Consider the following 26,120-nt stretch of genomic DNA (forward strand, 5'->3'; position numbering starts at 1 on the left):
TAAATTGTCAAACCTCATCATCAGTCATATGATAGATATGATTAGCTCAAGTCCAATAATGATTTCAAATGAAAACTCCTTTTCAATAATCACACTGCTATGGCCATAGACTTGTGGACTCAGCTTCTCAAATCTCATAGGACTACTCCTCTCTATCAAGGTCGATAAATCTCATATAAATTCACACATTGCTCACACAGTTCAACCAACTAAAATCAACATCCACTACAAAAACTCATGATCGAGTTAATGTTTGTGTAGTCGAACTATAGCAGTCTTACTATGAGCAACTATGACACCGCAGGTCAAAGATTAGTCACACAACTACAGCATCGAGATAATTACTGACGATCGAATAGAAATTCATATGATCTCTCATATGGTCACACTCAATACAAGTTATTCTCTAACAATTATCCGTACTTTCCACTCAGTGTCTCTATACTGTAGACTAGAGACTCATCTATCCCAAAGAAAGCGAACTGTGCGTCGATCTATCTGGATGGATCACTATCTCCATGACTACCCTATGATCGGGAGCAATTTAAGAATCGATCATACATGCCTCTAATTCTCAACACTTGAAAATATGTATCGTAACATCAATTCCAAAGATGACTCAAAGACATATAACACTTGAATGAAAAATGAATATTTATCTTTTATTAATTAAATCAATAGTTTAAGTATAAATATGTGTTATAGAACAAAAATATGTCAACCAATAATTGGCTTCTAGGGCATACATCTAACATGATGGAGCCATTCTTTCTCTTGTGCGGACTGGTGAATCTCCTGATGCTCATGGTGGTGCAACGGTCGATGGTGTTCTGTCAGCAGGCACTAAGGCTAGGACGAAGTGATGGACCGTGATCAAGAAGCCAAAGGAGGGGCGGTTTGACCCCAAGCAGGATGGCAGCGGCGGCAGGGCCCGAGCAGGGGATGAGGGTGTGGGTCTCCATGGGGTGGTGGTGGCGGTGGCTGTGATAGGGGAAGCATGGCCCGTAAAGCTGCCGCAGGCGGAGGTGACGTAGATGGAGGAGGTGCATGCTAAGCTCTGCTATGTGGGGTTTTGAAGGAGCCCATCATAAAGGGAAGTGGAGTGGGAACGGTGACCGCAAGGGTAATGGCATCGGCATCGATAGCAATCTCTCTTTCTCTATCTTCCTTTTTTCCCTCTGATTCTCCACAGTCAAAAATTAAAAGATAGTGTCTTTTTTTTTTTTTCTTTCATGCACTCTTTGTTTTTTGTTTCATCTTTTCGAGATTGGATTTTTGCTGTTCGACTCGCTGCATTCCGCGAAAAGAGAAAGATATGGCTCAAAGATATTATACATAAAGTTTAATATAATTTTTTTCTTTTGTTTTGGTAGAGAAAGTTTAATATAGTTGAGCCGGTCCGATATACTGAGAAAGCTTAAGAAATCTGGATAATTATTGTTGAAATTTTTATCTTTATTATATATATATATATATATATATATAAATTATATTATTATAATATAAATATTTAATAATATATGTAATTGATTTTATTGACAAAGTGCCAACTCTGATCAATAAGGAATAGCTGAATTTGGCATCAAATGTATTGCATGAGGGTTCTAAACTAGTATAAAGTAAAGCTGTTTGACGACCAGAATGATTCACTTGAACGATAATATATATATATATATATATATATATATATATATATATATATATATATATATATATATATATATATATATATATATATATATATATATTAGTTGCTAACTTGCTATTATCATAATTCGACAGAGTGTGTTCAACTATGCCGACTGAATTTAAATCTTTCATCTATTTTTTATAAATAAATTAAGTTTTAGATAGATTGCAAACGACATTAGTAATATTGTAATAATTTAAAATAGATGATACATGAGCATACTAAGTAGAAGCTGATTAAATCTCATCCAGAAAAAAGAAAAAAAAGGGAAGTCGACTCAATTTTCAAAGCCGGAATGAAAGAAGGGATGGTGATTTTCAAAATCGGACCCGCCGTTTTGTCTTGGGTTTGGTGGTAATCGAAGTGCACTTCACCACATGCAATCACACACTCAAATTCAAGTGTAGCCTTAAAATGGTAAGTACCACACCCATGGAAATCACTCAGGGTCCTGCACATTTTCCACTGTACAGTCCACTCAAAAAACAACATCAATCACTGGAGATGGCAAAATGGATATGATCCGATTATGTATTTTATTTAAATTTAATTAAATTTAAAAAATAAAATTTAATTAAATTTGGATAAAATCTAAAAATTATAGTACAGATATGGATAAAATATGGATAGTACTGTTTTCTATCCGAACCTGATCCGAACCTATGAGTATGGATAATATCCGAACCCATATCCAAATATATGTGTTTATAATTTTATTTTGATAATTCTGTTTTGATTGATAATATACATAAAATTATTTTGATTATTTATGTGTTCTATGTTGAATTGTAATTCTATTTTTATATTTGATTTATATAAATCTAGACTTATAAATTATATTTTATGTTGAATTGATAATTTTATATTGATTGATAATATACATAAAATTATTTTGGTTGTTTATTTTTTTGGATATGAGATAGGTAAGATGCGAGTATGGATTGGATATGAAAAAATGGATTATCTGTGGATCTCCTTGAACTCATCAGGTATGGAGATGAATATCTCTTTTTTTATCTGATCGGATATCAGATAAGATTTAAGTATAGAATATTAAGTCTGGATTTGAAGATGAATAGTACAATATCCGACTTAAATTCTATCCATTACCATTTCTATCAATCACCACTCCGAACACAAGGCAACTACAAATGCACCATGAAAGAATGATTTATATGGTCGAGTGCATATCCAGCACTTCGCATGCATTAACAATATTGGGCTTTTAACAAAAGTTGACGCTAGTAGCATCAACATGCTTCAAAGCAACGCAACCATTATTCTCCCAAAAAAACAAAAAAAACAACGCAACCATTATGGCCATCATAACAGCCAACATACTTTGTCAACATACGATCTTACGGCAGCGCTGACTGTACCAGCCAGCGCTGGTGACCCGCGCACACCGATATCCCAATTTTCAAATTCCCAAGAAACTATTGTACAAATAACTTTCATGGGAAAAGCGTTGAAGACGAACATACAAACGCTTCCACGGTTTCACCTCAAATACAAACCAAAATCCACAACAATAGCATAAATCCGTAAAAGAATTAATTAAAACTACCATATAACCCATTGAACTGTAGATATAATGCAACAGAAACACTATGGTGATATACGGTTTGAAGTCTAAATGATGTTTTCTTCAAGAATACATTCTCTGTTGCAGAAAAAGAAACATCGTTCAGTTTACCACAACCTTCAAAATCACCTTTTAGAGCCTTCAGGCTACCACAGATACAAGAAACCAACGCCATATACAAAATATAAGCAGAATACCTTAACACGTTCTGATTCAAAAGCTTAAATGACAAATAATAAGGAATACATGCTATAAGAATGTTCATCATGCCACATCAAATATGTAAGCGGAAGAAATGAAAATTTTCTACCCCCATCCTCGACAAACAGAAATTTAAAGGGGAAAAAAATGTTGATGACAAAGAAGACAGATGTTTTCCAAACATACAAACAATCTTCACAGGTTTAGAGCACACAAAATCGGAGAAATCATTCCTGATTGGATAATCCAGCATTAAGGCACAAATAAAAAGCTTTCTCAGTAGTGCAATACTGACTAAAATGCACTCCAATTATCGGTTCCAGTTCTTGGGCTATGAGTTCCTGAAGACTTAAATGGTCCAGAGCCGAAGGGATCAGCATCATCAAAAGAGAAACCCCGACTGTAGTCAGCAGTGCTTTGAATGGAATCGAACCTTGCATAGGTCTGATGCTGTGGGTAGTCAGTCATGCTACGCATGGAATCAAACCTTGCGAGTGTCTGATACTTTGGAACACCACTATCATGATAGTCCGTGCCATGAATGGAATCAAACCTTGCAAAAGACTGATCTTGTGTAACACCGCTTTCTTGCATTCTGAAGGAATCAAAATGAGCAAAACTGTCAAAAGAGTTGTCATCTGGTCCTTCATTCAACCTTGGCGAGAAGCTAGAGCTGAAGAGAGGTGTACTTGGAGCTGAATCAAATATTGGGCTTTTCTTATCTCTCCCAAATACACTAGCTGCAGTTGGAGAGTCTGTCCTGATTGGAAATAGACCAAAGTCATCAGATCCAAAGAAGCTCTGTCTGTTCTTATCATTATCACTCTCCTGAATGGGTGAGATTGCAAAATCAGAAACTAAACAAAGAAATTATATGCACATTGCATTGAGATAAAAACTGGCACAGTATACTTTACTGGAACAATAAATCGATATACCTTAGAATCGAAGTTCCATATTGAATCAGTATCATCACCACGATCAAAAGTTGGACTCCACGAGTGCTCATCGACAAACTTGTCCACACACACAGACGATTCAGCAAGACCATGAATACTGCAGTACAAAGTAGAAAGTAAGATTCTCTAGATCTAGCCATCATACGAAATCACAAGAATTGTAAAGGACGAAATTAGGGAAAATTTGTGCATGATTGCTATTCAAAATATAACACTGGCGGTACTGTTTACTGCCCGATAGATATACAGGTTTAAAAGTGCATTTTCAGTCCTATGTCATACTGCACATCACCAAAGTAGAGGACCAAAAAAAAGGTGCAAAGACATGAAAAAAAAATGAAAAGGCATCAAGATTCACGCATTTGTGCATCACAGATGGGCCTTCATGAGATGGTCCCAAGCAACAAAGGCTAATGATAAGTTTGTAATGCACATGAAAGTGCATGGTGAACTAGTCCAACTAGCATTATTCCTATTGCAAAACCACAAACTTGAGTAATAAACTGTGTTTAATCCAGCATATGCAGAATAGTCCTATAAAATTCCCCATAGGAATGATGATAGTTGCAAAATCAAATTTACCAAATAATAGACTAGTGATTTAACATCTGAAATAATTTAGTTCCTATCATTCTCTATGTACTGAAAACCATTTTGACTGGTGGCTTGCGTCTCTCCACAAAAGAAACATTCATTTTATTTTGTGTTTGGAATATAAGAATTAATTTTATGAAAGAAGCATCTTTGTTCATGGCTCCTTTTTCCCTTATTAGAATGTTTACTTGTCACTAGGGCAGCCAGCAGGATGGCTTTGGGCCCGGCCTCAAGTAACTCAATAGAGGGTCCAGGCCCAGCCTAAGCCTGATTTCAAAAAATAGAAACTAACCACAGCAAACCCTGGTTCAAAATCCTAGCTCAAGCCCATCACATTTTCAAACCTGACATGACTTCCTAAACTAGGCCTGCATAAAAACCAGGCAGCCCGGCTGGCTCGTTTTGACCGGACATAGGTCTGACTATTTTCAGCCCGGCAGGCCGGACCGGCCCTAAAAATAGAGAGCGCCTCTTAAACGGGCCGGGCTTGGGTCTACCTCGACCCGGCCAAGGCCCGACCCAAGCCTGGTTAAATTAAATTAATAAATATATTATATATTATAGGTCCTTAAGCACCCTTAAGCTTTTCTAATATTGCTATCCCTAATCCCTCATTTCTTCACCTCCCAATTAGAAAAAGAGGTGGCGGCATTGAGGGTTAGTGCCCCCTCACTTTTTCTCGTCTCCCCACCATCCGCCGAAACCATCTGCCATGATGCTGGCATTCTTCACATTGTTCGTGCCATCACTGACCACGACCTCGCCTAGCGGAAGCTCTTCATCCACGGCCTCAGGTGCAAAATCGCGTCTGCTGCATCTTTGCCTCCTACGGCAACCTCAAGGAGGCCATCATAATACAAGACAGGACCATTGGCTGAAACAAGGGCTATGACTTCGTCACCTATTGCCACATCGATGGAGCCTTCCTCATCCTAAAGGAGTCTTCCAAGAAGATTGACGGCTGGATGACCATCACCTAGCTCGCCGCCACTGGGTTCGGTGAGATCGCCGGCTCTGACCTACCCATGTCAATGCACAAGATCTATGCAGGCGGCATTCCCACTGACATGACTGCAGACCCCCTCCTCACCCACTTCTCTCATGGCAAGATCCATGAGGGGCCGGTCGGGTTTGACAAGTGGACGGGAAAGTCAACAGGTGCGCCAAACCTAGAAGGCCCACTTAACAAAATCTTTTAGATTCTTGAGTCCAGAAAGCCTGAATAAATTTTGAAAAGTTCAAAAAGCCCAAGGACTGGCCCGAAAGCCCGATGCCTGATAAGTAACGGGCTCACATCTAGAACGTAGGCTCGAAGGTTGAGCCGAGCTGGGCCAGGCATGGGCCTACCAAAATAATGTGGTACCTTTGGTTGAGCCCAGCCTGCCCAATAAGTAGGTCTATTCCTAACCTACCAGAGAGGCAAATCAGAAGGGAAAGAGAGTAAGCAGCTTGTAAAACTCCTGGGTAGTCAATATAGAAATATCTAGAGTTCTAGACCCAAAGAAATATAGGCGCTAATATGGGTTCCATGCCTACCTTATCTTGGTAACTCAACCTGGTAGAAGAATAAACACTTCTAAAAGGAAGTGGTGGGGAATCAAAAAACCTGTTACTTTCTCTAGCATGGGGTGAGATATCGTGAACTCCAGACCATCTCAAATGATTTTCTTCAGACAGATTGTCAAAAGCATTTCTTCCAGGACTGTCTGGGGGACTTTTAGCTGATCCATCTTCACTATGGGCATAGGTGGATTCATTCTCAGCCATCCTCTCAGTTGCAGTAGAAGGCTTCTCAATTTTGTTATCAACATCAGATGATGATGTAACTGCAGACACCTCATCCTTGGAGGTTTTATCATTCTGAGAAGTTGGAGGCATGGGTTTTGCAGAGGCAACAACATTTTCCACTTCAACAGTAAGCTCCTTTATAATTGTAAACCCTGAAAGGAAAAAAAGGGTGTACCATAAGATTCACAAATAGCAACTGATGATTTTCAATCAAAGAAATGATAAGTACTAATTACACAATGTTATGAGTTATACATGGTTTAAAAACAAAGGAAATAGGATCAACATGGATGGAAGCATTGAACAATAAAAGAAAATAACTAACCAGCAAATAGATATCTCCAAGGAAAAGGTATACTGATAAAGTTGCGTGGTCTTTCAGGTACAGGTGATCTAAAAAAGCTTGGTTAAAGCTCTTGATAGGAAAGAGTTGTTTTTTAAGATTTTCAAAAAAAAAAAAAAAACTAGTGAAAAGAAGATGTTATATTCCTCCTAACAAGAAGAGTATTGCCACTGATCCCCAATCCACTCACCATTTAGTTCCCCAGCCTAAGTGGCAGTCAGACTAGTTCAATGCATGTGGGGCAGGTGGGTGTCATGTGGGGGTTGGGCCAATCACCAGGTGACATATCTGAGCAGGGAAACGAGCAGAATAGGGTGGCACCAGATAGCATTTTTTCCATCAAAAAGGGAAACAAACTAAAATCTTGACTAGATAAATATTTAGAGAAGTAAATGCCAAATGCATTACCCAGTGAATAACATGTCAGTTTATCGAAACCCTGCCTTATATATGCACCATAACTATCCCATAAATCAATAGAATGTAACAATAATGCAAAAGCGGCAGTTGACTTTTATACATCAGCACTTAAAAGCAAAAAATTAAATCATCCTTAGATAAGTCAAAAATAAAAAATTTAGCACCACAAAAAGGTTAAGCAATGCAAAGTGGAGAGAAATAACAGGATTTAAACATCCTTGCTACTTCCAGCATCTGGAAAGAAACCTCAGATGCCTGGCAAAGGGTCCACCATGTTGGTTATCAATATATTATTCTTAGACAAAGAGACCTCCAAAACAGAATAAATTTGAATCCTTCAGTTTGCTCACTAGATTGAGATTTATAAACTTCTTATAGGCTGCAAATGTATCATCACAATAAAATGAATAGCAAGGTGACAGACCAAAGAATGGACTGAGGAAAAGAAATGAAACATAGGAAAAGCTAATAGAAGACTTTAGAGACAACAAACCAATTAAAGACAACCAGGATTGCTTATACAATAAATGCAAGGTCCAATATGTAACTGCTTACAATATATTCAACATCAGCACTGTATTAATCTTCTGTCTAAATCAAGGGGAAGTCACAGATTTTCCCTCGCACATTTTACCATATATTTTTCTCTTTTCACTTCTCTCTAACCCTAGAATTTACATGATATGAAGGCTCAGGTTGCTGAACATCATGATTCATGAGGTGAAATCCCCTCATTAACCAAGCTGCCCTGTATTGTGTCTTGACTTGTTAATCTCTCCCAAGGCATGAGAGGACGGTGTTAAGCCTAATATATATTCTTGATCCGTTCCCTAACAACTTAAATTTTGAGATAAAGTAGCTGTTTAACATGGCCATAGAGCCAGATTTTGATCCTAGGACTTGTGGGTTATGTACCCACTAGCTTCTTCTGTTTAATCAAAACTTGAATCAATCTGACATTTAAAAAGAAAAAAAAGTGTTGGATTTACTTAAAGAGATGGAATTGTCAGGTAAAAACAAGTACAGTCCTTTGGATCTTAATATTAAGTTGGTAAACAAATGAAGGAGAGATACTTTCTGATGCTACTAGATATGGTGGTTGGTTAGCAAACTAAACTATTTTACAATTGACCATATATCTTCTTTGTTGCAAGTGTGATAAGTCAATCCATGGAAACTCCTTGTGTATCTCACTAGGATGTTCTGATTCCTATTGCAAAATATTTCAAAGGAGCTCCAGGTTTGGGGTTAGTATATAGGTCCCACAGCCATCTACCCATTTATGGATATGGATATGCTTGTTGTGCTGTTGATCCATCGGATAGGTCAACTCAAGGATATTGTACTTTCCTAGGAGGAAATCTTGTCGCATGGAGTAAGAAGCAAACTGTCGTTGCTCATTTGAGTGTGGAGTCAAAAAACAAGGCCATGGCACACACTCTTTGTGAATTGATATGGTTAGGAACTCAGGATACCTTCTTCAACAGATTGGCCTTGTTAAATCTTTAAATCCCTTGTTGACAATCAAGCTGCAAGTTCTTGCCTGCAATCCCATCCTTTCTGAGCATACCAAGCATATTGAAGCTGATTGTCCCCTTGTTTGAGAAGAGTAACATGTGGCCTAATCTTTACTTCTTGCATATGATCTGAAAACCATATTTGTTTACCAAGTCCTTAAGTCAAAATTGGAATCAGCTGATTTATTCCAAGTTCCTGCTTGGTTTATATGAATTATATTTGCCAGCTCGAGGAGCTCTAAATGCATAAGCTTAGAATATACCCAAACAACATGGCTATATTTGTCTTTCATCTTTCCATGTGATCTGTTGCATCATTATACATGGGAGGAAAAATTACAGGTTTTTGCTCTCTTGTTTTCTCCTACATCTTTCTCTTCCCCTCTCTTCTCTCCAAACCAAGACTTAAGGAATCTCAATTAGCAACTAAAAGACGAGAACATGTTGGATTGGTAGGCACAAGGACAAATACATACATACATGTGTGAGTCATCCTTTGCCAGGCGATGGCACAATAATAGGGAAAACACTTGGGAAAGGATCATTACATTAAATTACACAGTTTCCAACAAAACCTAGAAGAGATACAACGGTATCCCCATTGTTTGTTCATGTAGCAGAATAGATCCAAGCTTGAGATCACTAGATCAAAGGTGAAAAATGTGCACACAAAAAATACATCTGCAACAATAAAATTCTGGCATTACATTGCAAAATATTAAATTGAGAAGATATTATCATAATTCAGTCAAATGTTAGTTTGAAGTTCAGTTGGCTAACCTTATAAAAAATCATAGCCGATTCTAATTAACATTTAAAAACTTGCCTCTTGTGCTAAAATTTTAGCTAACATCACAATAGACTAGGTTTATTATTTGACATAATGGAGGACATATGGTGGTCTCATCCTGTGATACCTACACTCTTCGGCCTGGCCCGAGATACCCATGTCAACACGACGAAAAACATATACATGTTTGGGATATGGGTCTGACCCATGTCAGTTATCCCAACCTGAACTATCTGGTTCGGGGCATATTGACCCATTCCTAGAAGAAACCAGGTCAAGATGTAGGTTTGGCTCAAAACAGGCCACGGACCGGTCTGAACCGACATAGGTACGTGCTTCAACCTCTCATTCCCTCCCCACAAAAACGATGACCATAGCGATTTTGTTATCCCCACCCCCTCCCCCTCTCCCTCTTCCTCCCTCTGGTTCCATTACGCCTTGGGGCAGTAAGGTACATACTAGTATCCTACCGAATCAATCGCCGGCCAGTACAACATCCAATACAATTTTGGCGAACCATAGGTCCAACACATCAGTTTAGCGGTCATTATCCTAGTATAATTAACACATTACTCCAGCAATAGAGGTATAATTGACACAGAGGTATGGTGCAAATCAAGAAGAGTAATGCAGACCGTTCAAATACTTGCCACTCAGGTAACATTTTAGCTGGCATCACAGCAGACTGGGTTCATTATTCTAGTACAGTTGACATATTATGATCCAATACATCAGTTCAGTGGTCATTATTCTAGTATAGGAGGAGGAGGAAGAATGTAGGGAAGATTTAGGGCAAAGGTCGCGAGAAAGCAAGAGAGATGAGGCTGGCGTTGGAAGAAAAAAAAAAAGAGAGAAATCTGGATGAGTTTTATTAGGGATTAGCACATGCACCGCAAGTGCACTTTTAAAGGGCAAAATCAATCCTTAGTCCTTGAGTGAAAAGATGATGGAGGAGGAGGAAAGGAGAGCAACCTACCTGGTAGGAGCAGGGTCTACAAGTGTGCTGGTTCACATGGATGTTACAGGCATGGTTGGAAGGCAGATGGAGAACAGAGCTACACTAGAGGTCACGAAAGAGAAAGATAAGGCTGGCAATGATGAAAACAATAAAGCTGACAGGGCTTTATTAGGGATAAGCACATGCACTGCAAGTGCACTGTTAAAGGGAAAAAAAAATTAATCCTCAATCCTTGAATGAGTTGGTATTAAAATTTAGCCCCTTTGACTAAGCATTTCTCTTTGTATCCGTTTTCATCCGTCTGTGCATAAGAGTGTTCAGAAGTATAATCAAAAAGGTTGATTTTGTACAGAAAGAAAGACTAAATGTACAAAGATTAAGTGTAAGATCCTAAATGTAAAAGGGTAAATTGTAAATTGATGAAAACAGATGTCCACATAGCCATGCCCAGCATTTGCATCCATTTAAGCCAGTAACCATAACCCATAATTTGAGGACAAAACAAGTCCAAGTCCTAGACAACAGGCCCATGCCCGACACCCATAGCCGAATCCATGCAACATAGATCCCATCCTTGAAAGTTGCAAGTAATGTCCACACAATCTTAAAACATGGGGTAAAATGTTAACTGTCATTATGCACGAGTTGGAAAAAAGATAATTCCCTTCAGAATCTGTTAGTATATTGTATATGAACTACGGTTTCAAAGCTTTGTAGTTTGTTTAGGTCTCATGAAAGTTTTTTTAAAAAAAACTATCATGTTTGGAAGCAACCATCCATTAAAATGCTGGCCTAAATCTAAAGTGCCTGGAAGCATACCATCATCTTCAAATTTGTCCCAGTCTTCATCCCAATCAGCAATGCCTTCTTGAATGCCAGCTTGCCAACCTTAACGAAAAAAGAAAAGGAAAATAAATAAAAACAAAAGAGATAAGTTTACGCATATTATATGGCTATAAAGCAGAAACATTTGAAGAGATATTAGTAAGACACATCAAAACATCAAACATAAATGATCAAAACGAGCCAAAACAGTCCATACATAGAATGCATGTTGATATTTTATGTATTACCCATTGTTGCAAAATCACAATTCAATGTAATTGTCATATGTGCCAAACCTCCACCTCTTATTCATGAGGAAAGTGTTGTAGAACAATGTTATTGTAATAAAACAAGGTCCAAATCATACAACAAAGAAACACTTCTGAAGTGAGAATGAAAAGTGGCTGAAATTGCATAATTACAGCATATTAATAAGGTCAGTCCTATGTGAAACACACAGGCCCTACACTTTTCCAATATGTTTTACACAAGAATATATCAAATACTAACACGACCAATAAGAGGGAAAAAAATGGATATCCTAAAATTATAGTTACCAAAAGGAAGCTCAACCAATGACATTGGTTTGGCACGTAATCCAAACCGTTTGCATTGTTCATTCAAAGCTTTCACAAGTTGCTCAAGATCGGATTGTATCTGATCAGCTCGAACCTGAAGAAGCGATATACAAGTTGGGTTAAATTTCCAAATTATGGGAACAACAAAAACAGCACAACAATGTTATACCTGAAGCACACCATCGGCAGTTCCACCTTGTTCCATTTTGATTATTGCATTATACAATTCCAGTTTCCTTTCCTATAAATGAAACAACAGGTCTTCAAACTGAGAGACCACAAGAAAATGCTCCAAAAAGCATGGTACAAAATTTAGGAATTCATATCAATGGGTCCAACAACAGTTTTTCTAGGTAAATACAATAAACATACCTGAATATCACGAAAGGTAGCCTCCTCAATCGTAAGTTTTGATGCCACATCTCCAACTTGCTTGCACTTTGCTTCATATTTCTTTGCCAAAGATTCAAACTGAAAGAGTTCGCATGGCGGTATTTTTTTATTAGGGTAGAGAGAAAAGCGATACGTGCGGCTATTGCTGTAAATCATATGTAAATATATATAATGTAATTTTGCATCCATAGCACCATTAAACAACAAAAGACATTTGACAAACAACATGGCACCACTAAATGGCAGTAACAATCAGTAAAAGAAAACAGCACAAGGTTTACAAAGAATAATTCATCTAGTAAGCAGCACATCAACCATTCTCACTGTCAATGTCTTCAAACTAGTCACACCATATCATAAGGTCGAAACACTGATAAAAGTATGTCATATCTGCACCAAAGTACATTTCAAGAGGTAACAAGCCAAAAATGTACTTAAAGATGGAAAATAATCCTAAAATTCTCTTACAAAGTCTGGCATTAATGTGCATTCTTGGAAGAAAACTGAATTAGAGTATTAAATCCCTGTCGTCTTAAACTTTTAATATCATAAATAGAATAAGCGTGAAAGCTCTAAATTCAGATATTCTTGGCTAAAGTACAGATAAAGATACTGTTTTTTGATAGAGCTTATGGAAAAACTTTCCTAGCACTGCAAAACATTATAAAAGTAATGAAAGGTTATATATTTTGAATCCACTTGATCAATGCAGTACATAATGAACCAGAAGCACTGACGATATCATTCTGCTTCCAAAGCAACTGCACTTATCTCTTCTCTAGATTAAAGCAAATGGACACCAGTAAAAACACTAAAAAGAACAACAAAGAGCTTATTGAACCGCATTTTTCAGAAACACCATACAATGAGCAGCAGTAGTTTCATATAAAAATTGAGAGCATGGTACCTCACGTTTATCAGCAGAAGCCCTTTCAGTGATCTCATTTAGCCTGTTGTCGCACCTACTTTTGTAAAGAATCTAATACACAAAACAATTAAGTATCATTATAAGATGAAGAAAATGTAAAATTACAAGGAAGCTTACACTTACAACTTACTGTAAAGCACATCAGATAATTTAGTAACATTCTCATTAAATATTTAGTTAACACATGACCTCTAAGAGTATACCTAGGCATGGCAATCCTGTTCTGAATCTTTTAATGCAACCTGACCCAGGATGTGTACACAAATATGCACATATAGCTACAGCACACTACCAGAAAATTGGTAGCTGATGATCAATATTATCATCTAGCAACAATAAATTTAAGCAAGCCTACACCACAAAAGCACCAAAATTTAGCGACAGCTTTTCTATATTTCAAGTGTAAAACATGCCTGCATGCTCCACTACTTCCAACGAGTTCCAACTTCCAAGTGTTTACATGCTCATACTAATCATAATTGCTATATTGACATATTTGACCATCATAAACTTGCCTATTTTAGTCACCTTAGGCCTACACCACAAAAGCACCAAAATTTAGCGACAGCTTTTCTATATTTCAAGTGTAAAACATGCCTGCATGCTCCACTACTTCCAAAGAGTTCCAACTTCCAAGTGTTTACATGCTCATACTAATCATAATTGCTATCTTGACACATTTGACCATCATAAACTTGCCTATTTTAGTCACCTTAGGTCTATGCTCATGTTAACAAAATAAACTTGCCCTGTTAGAAAAGCTATTGAATTAACTGTTAGCATGTCATGATAAAAATAAAAATATTAATCAAAATGTTTTTTTAAATGTTTTTACTTCCTATTATTTCTTGGACCATGTTTTTCCACTCCAACACCTGAATTCAATCCCACTTCATGCAACTTCTCAACATGGATGTCCTAAAATTTCAATATATGAAGTAAATTACAAACACTTCTTTGGAGTCTACATTGATAAATAACGATTCACCAATCACAGACAAACACTCTACATAATACCTATATTGATCATCCCAATTTTAACTACCATGAGGTGGGTAATCTAAAAATCACATTCAACACAACACTGATTGATGAGTTTAGACAAGGGATAAGATCGTAAGGTATCAGCATCATAAAGTATGAGTATAATTTTACAGTATTCCATATTGTACTCCATGTCTTTCCAGACATTATCCAAAAATATTAACAAAGAGAAGATGCAAGCAACTATAAAAAATGCCTACTATGTTGAAATAGAACCATTGGAATACAACCATTATGGTCAGATTGCCTAAAAAATTAGCATACAAACTATTATTTAAAAATACTAACAAAGAGACCAAGGTTTGCAATACCGGTGCCGCACCCCATACCGTTTGTCAGCCGGTACGGTACGGTACCGTACCATACCATACTGGCCTGTACCGACAATAAAAAAATAAAAAAAAATCCACCCAACGCTCCAAAAAAATAAAAAATAAATAAAACCGACCTGTACCGCACTGTACCGACCCATACCGCACAGTACCGTGTGGTTCGGGCCCGTACCGTATCGAACCGACCAGTACGGTCCGGTTCACATCATTTACCGAAAAACTAGTCTGAACCGTGCTAGATCCCTGCCGGTACGGTACGGGGTGTATCAGTCGGTTCGGGTCGGTATGGAATACCATGGAGAAGATAGCAACAAATATGAAAATTGCTTTACAGTCAGATTGCCTAAAAAACTAGCACATAAAGTACAGATGGATAAATGAAATGGCTATTTGAGCTCATTTAATGAAAAGATGCCAAAAAAAATCATTCATGTTATTAAACCAGTAACAAGAAGATACTTACGAGTTCTTGCATCTTGGCACGGTAAAAATCGATCTTTTCTTTAGAATCGAGTATTTCCTTTTCCAATTCTTGAACCTTTCATCCAAACAAGAAAGTGTATATCAAGTTCCATGGGCAAGCATCCAATGCAAATAGTAAACTCAGCAAAGACAAAGCCAGTAACAAAGCACATGATCATATGAAGAACTCAATTAAGTACAAATAAGCGGTCAGTTGCAACTGGGAATCACAATATATAAGTCATAAACAACAACTTTACATGGCCTCAAGAGATGGATATTTCTGATCAGAAATCTATTTAAAAACTAGATGTACAAAATTCAGCAGCTTCATGATTTCCATCATAAATCTCTAACTAATTTAGTTTAATATCTTATAACAAACTATATAAAAAGAAATTAATTACTTGGGAGATGGTTTCTCAATTAGAAGAAGGGAATTTATGTGTGAGGAAGCATTGCTAGGATAGTGGTTGTTGAGCCTAGGATCACAATTATGGTGAATGAATCTTCTAGGAATCACAGAGGAAGGGTGGCTTGCGTTGGTGAATCCTATAGGGTAGTGTTTCAAATAAATGGGAGAAATTTAGGCTAAGGACAAAGTGAAAGATTAAGAAGAGTTTGGTGGTGTGACCTGAGAACATTAACACTTGTTCTTCCTTAAGCTTTAACAGCTCCACTACCAGGGTGAAGCATGATCAATTCTAAGCAACAAGGAATGTAGTGTTAAGGTGCCTCAAGTTTGATCATATGATAGGGATAAAGGAATTAAGAAAATTGGAGCATTACATTTACATGCATCACAATCACCAACTTTATCCTATGGAGTAAAACAATGGTAGAAATGGAAGGACAATGAACACTTCTTGGAAGTCCTCCATCTAACAGTGGCCCCTGATGCAGGGTACAGAAATGAGAAACAAGATCAGTCAGAAAGTTTAAGACCATTCCTATTTGTAACTTGACCAAAAGTCATCATGTCTTACACCCTATAAAATGCTTTGGCTTTCTGGACAAAATGCCTGTGGTTGGACAAGGTTAACATACCCATGATCATGTATCCATGCAAAGCAAAATTCCATGTAGTATGACAAAAGAGTTAGATTGTTTATGCATCAATTGTTAAAGGCTACTCGAAACTTCCACAGTTGTTAGTGGTTAGGCTTAATGTGCTGATTGATATGGATAAAAAAATTAACATAGTTTCCCTTTGGTCCTTCCTTCTGTACAATTTCACTAAGGCATCTGCTGGTCCATTTAGAAGGAACAGAACTAGGCATTAGACAGTCTGAGAAAAAAGGAAAGGGAATACACCTAATCCAACACAGCTAGAAAAACTTACATTTTTTGCATTAGAAAATAACATGACATAATTTCCATTGCTAGGCAAGGCAAAAGCCAAAGGTGAATACAATTAGACACAGCTAGTCACAAATTCATGCCCAACTACCAGAACCAATACACCTCTGAATCCACAAACAAAAAGGAATATCCAATCTAACAATTTTTAACAAGAAAAATAAACACAAAGTCTACCTTAAATTTAATCAATATGGCTCCACAGATAACAAAGGTAAAGAAAACAGCAATGATGCTGGACATAAATTAGCAGTTTCACTACAAAACAAAATATAAAAATTAAGGGGATAAGATAGCCAAACAGGAGATATACATGAGAAAGATCAGCTAGGTTTTGAGATTAGAAAATGACATAAGTAGCTGATAGTGAAGAATGGACCATCCTTCATAGAAATCATGGAAAAAGCTAGGTCTTGATCATCAAACAGTCGATAAAATCACCAACAAAGAATACGAGATAGCGCCATGGTGAAGGAATTGACGAGAAGATATTATTTATTTCAGCATTTCAGGAGAGCACTTTCAGAACACACGCACATACACACACAAGGGAATAGAGATGATACTTTTTTCTCTGCATCCGTAGCCTCCTGGAACTTCGAGTTCAGTGAACTCTGCTCCTCGCTGCTTAGTTGGTCAACAAGATGCTTCTCCAATACTGGGACCTTTGATTTCTGTTCTGCTGGTTGCACTGTGCCATCAGACTTAGAAGGGGTTGGAGTTTGCACAGGTTGCTTCACTAAAGTAGTAGGTATTGCAGACCGTGATTCAGCAGCTGCTTGTGGTGATAATCCTGATCCAATACATATTTGAGAACCCACAGCACCAAACATAGCAAGTATATGACAAAATAATGGAACCGCACAACTGAAACTACAGAAGTTGCAGAAAACAAACTATGGACCCGTAAATTGTGTTCAAGAAATACCAGGGCTTGGCTGCCGGACCGGACCACCATATGGGGTTGAAGGTTGAGCTGCAGTTAGCAACAATGTCTCATCAACCCTAAAGCTATTTGGAAGCACTGCTGGAAGAGGGCGCCCTTCTCGGTATCTCTCCATTAAATATAAAGCAGTACAAAACTCCCTTAATGAAAGCATGCCATCATTATCCTGGTCAGATAAATCCCACACCTGCTTTAAGACCTCTGGAAAATGCAGAAGGAAAACAGCATTACCAAAAGGTGCGAACAGAATACAACAACAATGACCTTGCACCTTAAGCAATCTATTTTTTAGATCATAATGCAGGGAAAACAATAGAGCACATGCAAGGTGAAAATGTATGCTGAGACCAATCACAATAATTAGATAAACTACTTCAAGATTAAAGATGCAGGGTAAAGGGAAAAGGCAAACCAAGGAAAAACTAATCAGGAAGCTGAAAGAACACTAGCATTTAATTTCCCAATTTTATGAACACGTGATAATGTAACCAAGCAAGTTGAGATTTTTTTTTTCAATACTTTTAAAGAAAAAATAAAAGTTGCATTTCACATTAACTGACATATTCAATTATCTGGGAAAAGGCAACAAAGGAAAGACCAAACAGGAAGTTCAAAGAACACTAGCATTTACTTTCCCAATTTTATGAACACATGATAATGTATCCAAGCAAGTTGAGATCCTTTTTTTCAATATTTTTAAAAAGAAAAAAAGTTGCACTTCACATTACTTGACATATTCAATTATCTGGGAAAAACAAATATCCAAAACAACATTTAGAAGTTGAAAGTTAACCACCTCTGGGTAGTTTCCAACTCAGGAACAGATTGCGTGCCTGTTCACCAGTGATTCTCCCATCTTTATCCTTGTCTACCTGCACAAATATTTCGCCGTACCTCCGAACATCAGATTGTGAAATTTTTGGCCATGGCAGCTGGGACTGACCAGAAGCAGATCCAACAGCTCCAACTGGAACATTAGATACAGTTAATGCTGAAGTGCTCTGCATAGCACCTAGTTGGTTTTGCTTAACTAGTGATGGAGTTTGTTGTGACAGACTACCACCAAGAGGAAGTGATGGTGTGCTCTGCAATGAATCAAGCTGCCCTGGCTTAAAGGAATTTAAAGAACCAGCAACAGCTGTGCCAACACTGGATGAGCTAGACGCACTAGTTGCAGAGAAGGTGGGTAAAGATGCGTCTTGCTTTGACTGGGGAGTGGTCGAAAATACGTCTCCTCCAAAAGCTGAGTCAGAAGAAAAGCCATTTCCAGATACAGCTAAAGCTTTTGAGTCTGCAGCAACTGGTTGGAAAGATGATGAGAAAGATGGGGCTGCATCTTGTGATTTTGGTGGAACTGAGGATGCTAGCGCTGATGATGTTTGTGGTCCAGGAGCAGGTCCCCACTGCGATACCCCAAATCCATCTTGGTTTGCCGAGGAAGTGGCACCTCTTATATTAACTTGAGAAGTTCCTCCTGCTGAAGCTCCACTTGTCCTACCACCAAGCCAATCAGTTGATAGATTTGGAGTATTTGAACTTGGAAGACGAGGACCTACCATGCTACCAGCCCCAGGTGGTCGTTGACTAGCTCCTTGCAGTTGAAGGAAAGCAGCAGCAGATGTGGCTTGAGGTGGCGCCATGAAATGGTTGCCTGCAGGAAAGAATTGCTGGTTAATAGCAGCACTTGGACGTGTCTGCTGTCCCCTAATGCCAGGATTTTGAGTTGGGCCTGCAACACCCATCTGAGGGGAAGGTGTAGGGGTGGAGAGAGAGTTCATCTGAGCCGAAGGAGTGGATGGAGGATTTATCCGTGGTGCAGGAATTTTAGCAGCAGCTGGACCAAATAAGGCAGCCCTGACTAGTTCTGGAGTAAGTTCCCGCCCGCTCTGTGCCACTGTCACAAGTCTCAGAGCATTGTAGAATTCTTGACGCCTGAGGTAACTGGTGTGATTCTGATCCGCATGATCCCATATCTGCCAATGACCAGAATGATATGGACAAGAACAGAACCAGTAAATAATACATCAAGACTCCACTCATGAGCAATGACAGAAAGTCATCTTGCTACACATAAAAGAGGAACTTTTCATGGAAGTTGACAGTGAACAGAAGCTCCATGTACATACGTTTCAGTATAAACAAATAGCTGGGCCAGATGACAAGTATGCTAAAGTTAAATTTATAAATAAATATAACCAGATCATACAAAAACACATATCATGGAATTCTAAAAAAAGCCTTTTTCACTATGGACAAGGTTCCAGGATTAGCAATACACACACACACACTCCTATCATCAGATACATCATAATGGTCGCATACACAAAGATATGCATTATTCTTCCAGTACACTATTTGCTTTAAATGACATATCTAGACATACACTAGATATACCCAAAAAAATGGGAAATACCTCCCAGCTCCCGCATATTTATGAAATGCAGCAATGTAAACATACTGGACATTCCTGGTGCAGACCAGGAAGACTAGATAATTATCATCAAAGAACAAAAATGGATTTTGATCAGATCTAGGCTAATCTGACATCTAAAGCTGCCAGCAACTTTCTCCATGTGAGCCTCAATTTATTTTTTAATCTCTCTCTATGGAAGAAAAGAAAGGTGAACATAAACAGAAAAAATAAAAAAGGAGTGTATATTGTATGACCACAACCAAGTTTAATAATAATAAATGAGAATCAATACTGATTGGTTAGACTTTAAAGTAGTATTTGGTTGAACAACTTGAATAGGAGAAGATAGTAGGAGAAATTTAAGTTGAAAGGAGTGGGCCAGACAAAATTAGGAAGGTAGATTAGGGAGATTGGAGCAAAGTTATAAATATCAATACTGAATTTTCCATGCTGTTTGTCCATTGAAATGGTACAGGATCAGAATAGTTTCCAAAAATTGAAAACCATCGGTACCGACTAATACCACTGGTACAGACCGATACAGACCAGTACCACCAAAACAAACTGGTATAGCTGTTTTGGTGTCCTGGCACCCGCATCAATGCTGGTTTCAGGCCAAAACAGTCTTGTATGTAGTATGTACCATCCTGCTCAACAGTTTCTAAAACCATGGATTGGAAGAAAGAGAGTGGATAAAAAAAAAAAAAGAAAGAGCAGTGATCTCTTTTCTCTAGAAAGAAGTTCTAAGTGGAGTTTAAAGATAAAAAGAGAGGATGGATGATTAGTAGAAAGGTTTGGGAAAGGAAGAAAGGAGAGTGGATGAGGAAAAGAAATAGAGAGGGCAATAACTGTGGAATAATAATAGGAGGAAAATATCGGTTGGTGAGGCATGTAATATAATTGAGAGATAGTTCATGGTACTTGAGCAACAAAAGTGGATAAATAAAATATCTATAGAGTACTCTAGAAATTCACAACCCAAGTTATATGGTATAGATTATAGAATATGATATTTAACTTCTAATCCTAATGCTCACAATGGATTATATAATTTTCTTTTATCCTCCCATAAGACATTAAGTAACATATATGGAAGTTCCCCTGACATGCCAACTAGCCTTCCAAGTTTCGCAGACATATTATAGTATGAATTAAGCACGAATATAGAGGATTGACTTTAACTCAAAAGTTAGCTTTAAAAAAAACAAACAAACCAACCAACATTGATATGTGCACCTTGATCAATAAAACCAACCCTATAAAGAAGGGATAGTTGTCAAGTAAGAAATGTGTAAACACTTGTGCAACATCAGATATAGCAATATGATATTCATGCAGATGCAAAGAAGCAACATGCGCACTCTACAATTTGTACATATCAAAAATATGGACTGAAATTAGAATGATGGATATAGTTTCTAACAGGTTCCTCCTGGCAATAAATTTTTTAATCTCATAATAAATCCACCTTGAGGCCATCCCCAATGGGAAATCTCAAGACACCAAATAAATGATTTGGCCAAAATAGTAAGGGGGTAATTTTGAATTCTAATATTATTGTTTTGAAGTTGCAAACAAAAGTAACTTGTTTGTGGACAAAGGTGTGATCTCTGGAATAAACGTTGCATGAGAGACGAAAAGTTTTGGAAAAGAATGATAAAGATTTCTTGTGGGTAGCAAATTTTTGCATCCAAAGGTTGACACATCCAATAAAAATCACTATTTCACCCACACAAATACGTAGTGATGATTAAAGAGAACCTAGCATTCAATTTCCACCTTAAGGGAGCCAAAAAAAGAGGAGGCATGTAAAGAGGTAAGTGGAGAAAGAGAGGAGCGGGGAGTAGCAGATGATGGGTATATATTAGAAGAATAGGAGGATAGAGTAGTCAATATAGTCAAGCAAGTGAAAAGTGGATGGTTACAACACTAAAGGGAAGAGAGTCAGAAAGAAGTATAAAACATCTGATCATCCAAATATATACTATCTTTCACTATGTTTAATAAACCATATCTTTTGAACAGCAAAACAAAAGCTCACTACTCTATAACTGCCCACCTAATGACCCTCTAACCACTTACACTCCATTTGGATTGAAAGAACCAAAGAGGAGAAAAAGAGGAAAGTAAAAATTCTTTGTTTGTTTTGGAGAGAATAGAAGCCTGGTTTGGTTAAAGCTTACCATAAAGAAAAAAGAAGATAGTCAAAATCTGCCATTCAAATACTTGGCAGAGAAGAGAGAAGATATGGGGAGAAAGTGGAGGCATTCAAAGAGAAAAGAAACTCTCTCATTTCTTTTCTTTCTTTGGTGTCTCAAGTCTTTTCTATTCCTTTCTCTTCTTTTCTCTTGGACCCTAGTTTCTCTTTTCCTTTCTATTCTCTTTTCCCCTGCTTATCCAAACAAGGCATGAAAAGAACTTTTCATGACTCATGATTACTACATTAAACAAAACTATGATTTTAAATGACCCTCCACATGATTATCTTATGACATAAACAATATTAATAGGTCACATGCCATAACCTCCCAAATAAGGATAGAGTAACCAAGGACCAAAAGACCAGCCCTACCACTCAGCACAAACAAGCATGTGGCAGAACCGTGTGCCAGTGCATGTACACCCATACCCGTACATACAAGATACAACATCGACGTGCCACACTTATATTTTTGTGGTACCCGCTCACATACAACTTCATCATTCCTTATAAATACTAAAAGTAGCATGGATGGTAATGTCGCATCATTCTGAATTGACAAGCTTCAGAAAGATTATAGAGGTAATAACTCTTAAGAACAGAAATCCAAATTAACCACTGGATGCAAGTGGATCTCATCATGCAATGTTCAAACCAAATGAAATTCTTGAACAAGATAATGCCATGATGATAGTGCAATGCTCAACACAACTGTAACCACCATGCCACTTGTTTCTTGTTCTTGATAAAGTTGAGTACGAAAAACAAAATAATCAGCCTCTAATTAGATGGCACATGTATAGATCCAAATCACTAAAAGGCGAAAGGGCAAGCACAAAAATTTTGGGCCTTTTTGCTAGTGTTGCCATTTTTATGTTTTCTATTTCTTTAAAAAATACCACAAAAAGGAGGTTGTCTCCTTTGCTTCACATTTGATGCGGGGGGAGGAGGGGGTGGAGAGAGAGAGAGGTAAATAAGCCGTTACACTCTTTATTTTTTGTTTTCTCTTTTATTTAGTCAAAAGATTGTTCCATCAAAAGTTTCATGAAATGAAAGATAAGAAGAGCATTAAAAACATGTTTAGCTCTGTTGATTTTTCTTCTTTGTTTTCCAAAACAAAGAATTAAGAAATTAAAATATGCCCAAGTAGACACTTGAATGCATGAAATATTCCCTTTTTCTTCTAGTAGAAATGATCTTATTCTAATTTCTTATACGCTCATAAGAAAGATGTGATGCATGACCAAAAGAAATAAGGTCCTTCAGAAGAGAAGAGAAAAAGGAAATCCACAGCTACACATCATTCTCCCACTGCTGCAATTGCACTTGGTCTTGGATCACAAGCTACATAATTGCAGTTAAGTAGTTCCCCTGGCAGGCAACTAACCAAAAAATTGCCCTTCTGACTTCTAGTATAATGGCAATGTCGCGGAAAAGCTGCTAGCTTACGTTTCTTAAATACGGTTTAAAATTATCTATTGTCAGAGTCGACAGTTATGTTTCAGTTATCAGTATTGTCATACCCTTGAGCTCGATCTTGAACCCAATATAACACATATCCAACTGTAATCAAATTTTCTACGTATACTCTTCCCAGTAGTTTCTCTGGCTTGTCATATTCTTTCTGATAGTTCGAATGAAATTTAATATACAAGTTTTTCAATGCTAGTATGAAATCCAAACAACTAGAGAGGCCAATCTAGCACACCCAGATTCCTAACCGTTTCACAAGTTCTGCTCGTCAAAAGTATGCCAATGCGCACTTCCAGCAGTCAAGAAAGATCAACGAATTCGATCAAAATTTCACAAAAAAGAACAAAAATCGCAAGAAAATAATCAAACCAGAAAGATTTCAAAACAAATCACCGAACCCAAGATAGCACCGATCCGCTCTTCAATTATAAAAGAGAGTTACCTGAGCCAGCACGTGTTTGGGCAAATCGAATCCCTGAAAGAACGCCACCGCCTCCGCCCCGCTGATCCTTCCGTCCTTGTCCAAATCCGCCCTCCTAAAGTAGGCATCGAATGCCTCCATATTGGGAGACTGGCTCGCCGGTGCCGCCATTTCCCCAATAATCGCCGGATCAGACCAAGATATTAAACCCTAATCGGCTCCGGGACGCCGCTCCGGGGACCGGAGGCGGCGCGCCTCTCCGGATACGCGGCGAAGACGGCGTAGGGAGATCGAGGGGAGGGTTTAAAGGATCGAAGAATCGAGAATCGGGATTCCTTCTGTTGGATCGAGGAAAGATTCGATGGTTCAAGGCCACGAGACCGAGGGATTTGGAGGAGAATAGAGAAATCTCGTTGGGCTTCCCCTCGGTCGTTGTTGCTGCTGTCGTATCTCTCGCTCCGCCGAGGGTGGAGGGGAGTGTCGCCACGGAGGACTGGTTTGGGATTTAGATAAGTATGCGATGGCGGAACTACTATTATATACTTTTTATAATATCCAAAACGCCCTGGAGGCATTTATCATGGTATTATTGGAAATTGGTACAGCGGAGATGGTGAGGGCCCATCTGATCACGGGTTGGTGATGGATGGGTTGGCCCTGTGGGGAATATTTTAAGATCGGTGTTCTACCGAAGCAAGGATACGGAGGGTGGGATCAGAGGATCCACCGGACGGACGGTGAGGATACGAGGTGATGAGACCCGCTGTGGAAGGACTTTTGTTTGGTGGAACATTGCGTCACTGCCTGGTGTCCACATGCACTCTTTGGGATCCGTGCGAAATAGATACAGCCGAAAATATGCTTAATTTCTTATTTTTATTAATCAAGAATATATTTATTATTAGCTTAGAATTTCGTAAGACGCACGGTGTATAATTATTTTTTAAAATAATATTTTTATAAATTAAAATTTTAATATAATATAAAAAACATCATAAATGAGATCAAATATTTTAAATAAAAATATAAAATCAAATTATTTAAATAACATAATGATAAAAAATAACATAATTATTTCTATTTTTTACTATAAAAAAATTATTTCTTGAATTAATATTTTCAACAACAGTTATTTCGCATATTTCTTCGCTTCATAGTCATATTAATAATAAAAATTTCATCCTCATCTATTTCAATATGTAAAAAAAAAAATTAATTATCTATTATTAGAATAAAATATATAAATATAATCATTCATTCGTAAAAGAATAAAAATGCATCACTCACAATAGATTTTTCTGGATTTCTCTTACCTCCTAATTCGTTGCATGCATCATTCGAAATTATTTTAAAAATGATGTAGCTTAGTCCTCTTTTTTAAGATTGTATTCATTAATAAATAATGTAAATCCGATATAATCCTCCACACGAAATTGTAATCTGTATCTAAAAAACAGGAAAGAATAGAATCAAATTAAAATTTATTATAACTAATAAATAAAGAATTATAATAGACATGAATAAGAGATGTGATGTTAAAATATCTAATATATTATTTTTTTATGATCTAAAATATATATTTATGTTTTATCAATAAATTCATAGTATCAAATATGAAACAAATCTTGGTATTGGATATTTAGGCTCTATATTGTATCGATTACACCATAATCTAATCTCAGTGCATCTCACTTTTTCTGACAAACTTGAGAAGTTGTATAGCACCATTTATATCTTATTTTGATATCATTAATTAAATCTAAATATGATAATTAAAATAATATTTGATTTTATTTGTCTTATGAAGATTCAGCTTGAGAGAGATTGAAGAAAAAAATCCAATGCTAGTGACGATGAAGAGGAAGGAGATGGTGGAAGGTGGTAGCTGTGAGAGTGAGAGG

The 26,120-nt window shown here is 37.4% G+C and overlaps 1 protein-coding gene across 1 annotated transcript; it reads right to left on the minus strand.

The window, feature by feature from the left end:
* Positions 1–3,451: 3,451 nt before the first annotated feature.
* LOC105055244 (uncharacterized) lies at positions 3,452–24,709 on the minus strand. The gene is made up of 13 exons (XM_010937012.4): positions 24,241–24,709; positions 18,509–19,685; positions 17,695–17,913; positions 17,333–17,559; positions 15,409–15,483; positions 13,549–13,620; positions 12,621–12,719; positions 12,418–12,489; positions 12,228–12,342; positions 11,665–11,733; positions 6,636–6,969; positions 4,415–4,532; positions 3,452–4,304 (listed from the first exon to the last, which is right to left on the minus strand). Exons 1-13 carry the CDS (start codon positions 24,388–24,390, stop codon positions 3,771–3,773), a joined length of 3,261 nt encoding a protein of 1,086 aa, XP_010935314.1. The 5' UTR covers positions 24,391–24,709; the 3' UTR covers positions 3,452–3,770.
* Between the last annotated feature and the right edge of the window lie 1,411 nt (positions 24,710–26,120).

The sequence above is a fragment of the Elaeis guineensis genome, chromosome 12 (assembly GCF_000442705.2).
Source record: "Elaeis guineensis isolate ETL-2024a chromosome 12, EG11, whole genome shotgun sequence".
Taxonomy (NCBI): domain Eukaryota; kingdom Viridiplantae; phylum Streptophyta; class Magnoliopsida; order Arecales; family Arecaceae; genus Elaeis; species Elaeis guineensis.

Coding starts and splice junctions, on each gene's coding strand:
- LOC105055244 (XM_010937012.4), bottom strand. CDS start 24,390: ATGGCGGCACCGGCGAGCCAGTCTCCCAATATGGAGGCATTCGATGCC. Junction 15,484..17,332: donor CTACGGATGCAGAGAAAAAA/GTATCATCTCTA, acceptor TTTGGATGAAAG/GTTCAAGAATTGGAAAAGGA. Junction 13,621..15,408: donor GTGCCAAGATGCAAGAACTC/GTAAGTATCTTC, acceptor TTTGTGTATTAG/ATTCTTTACAAAAGTAGGTG.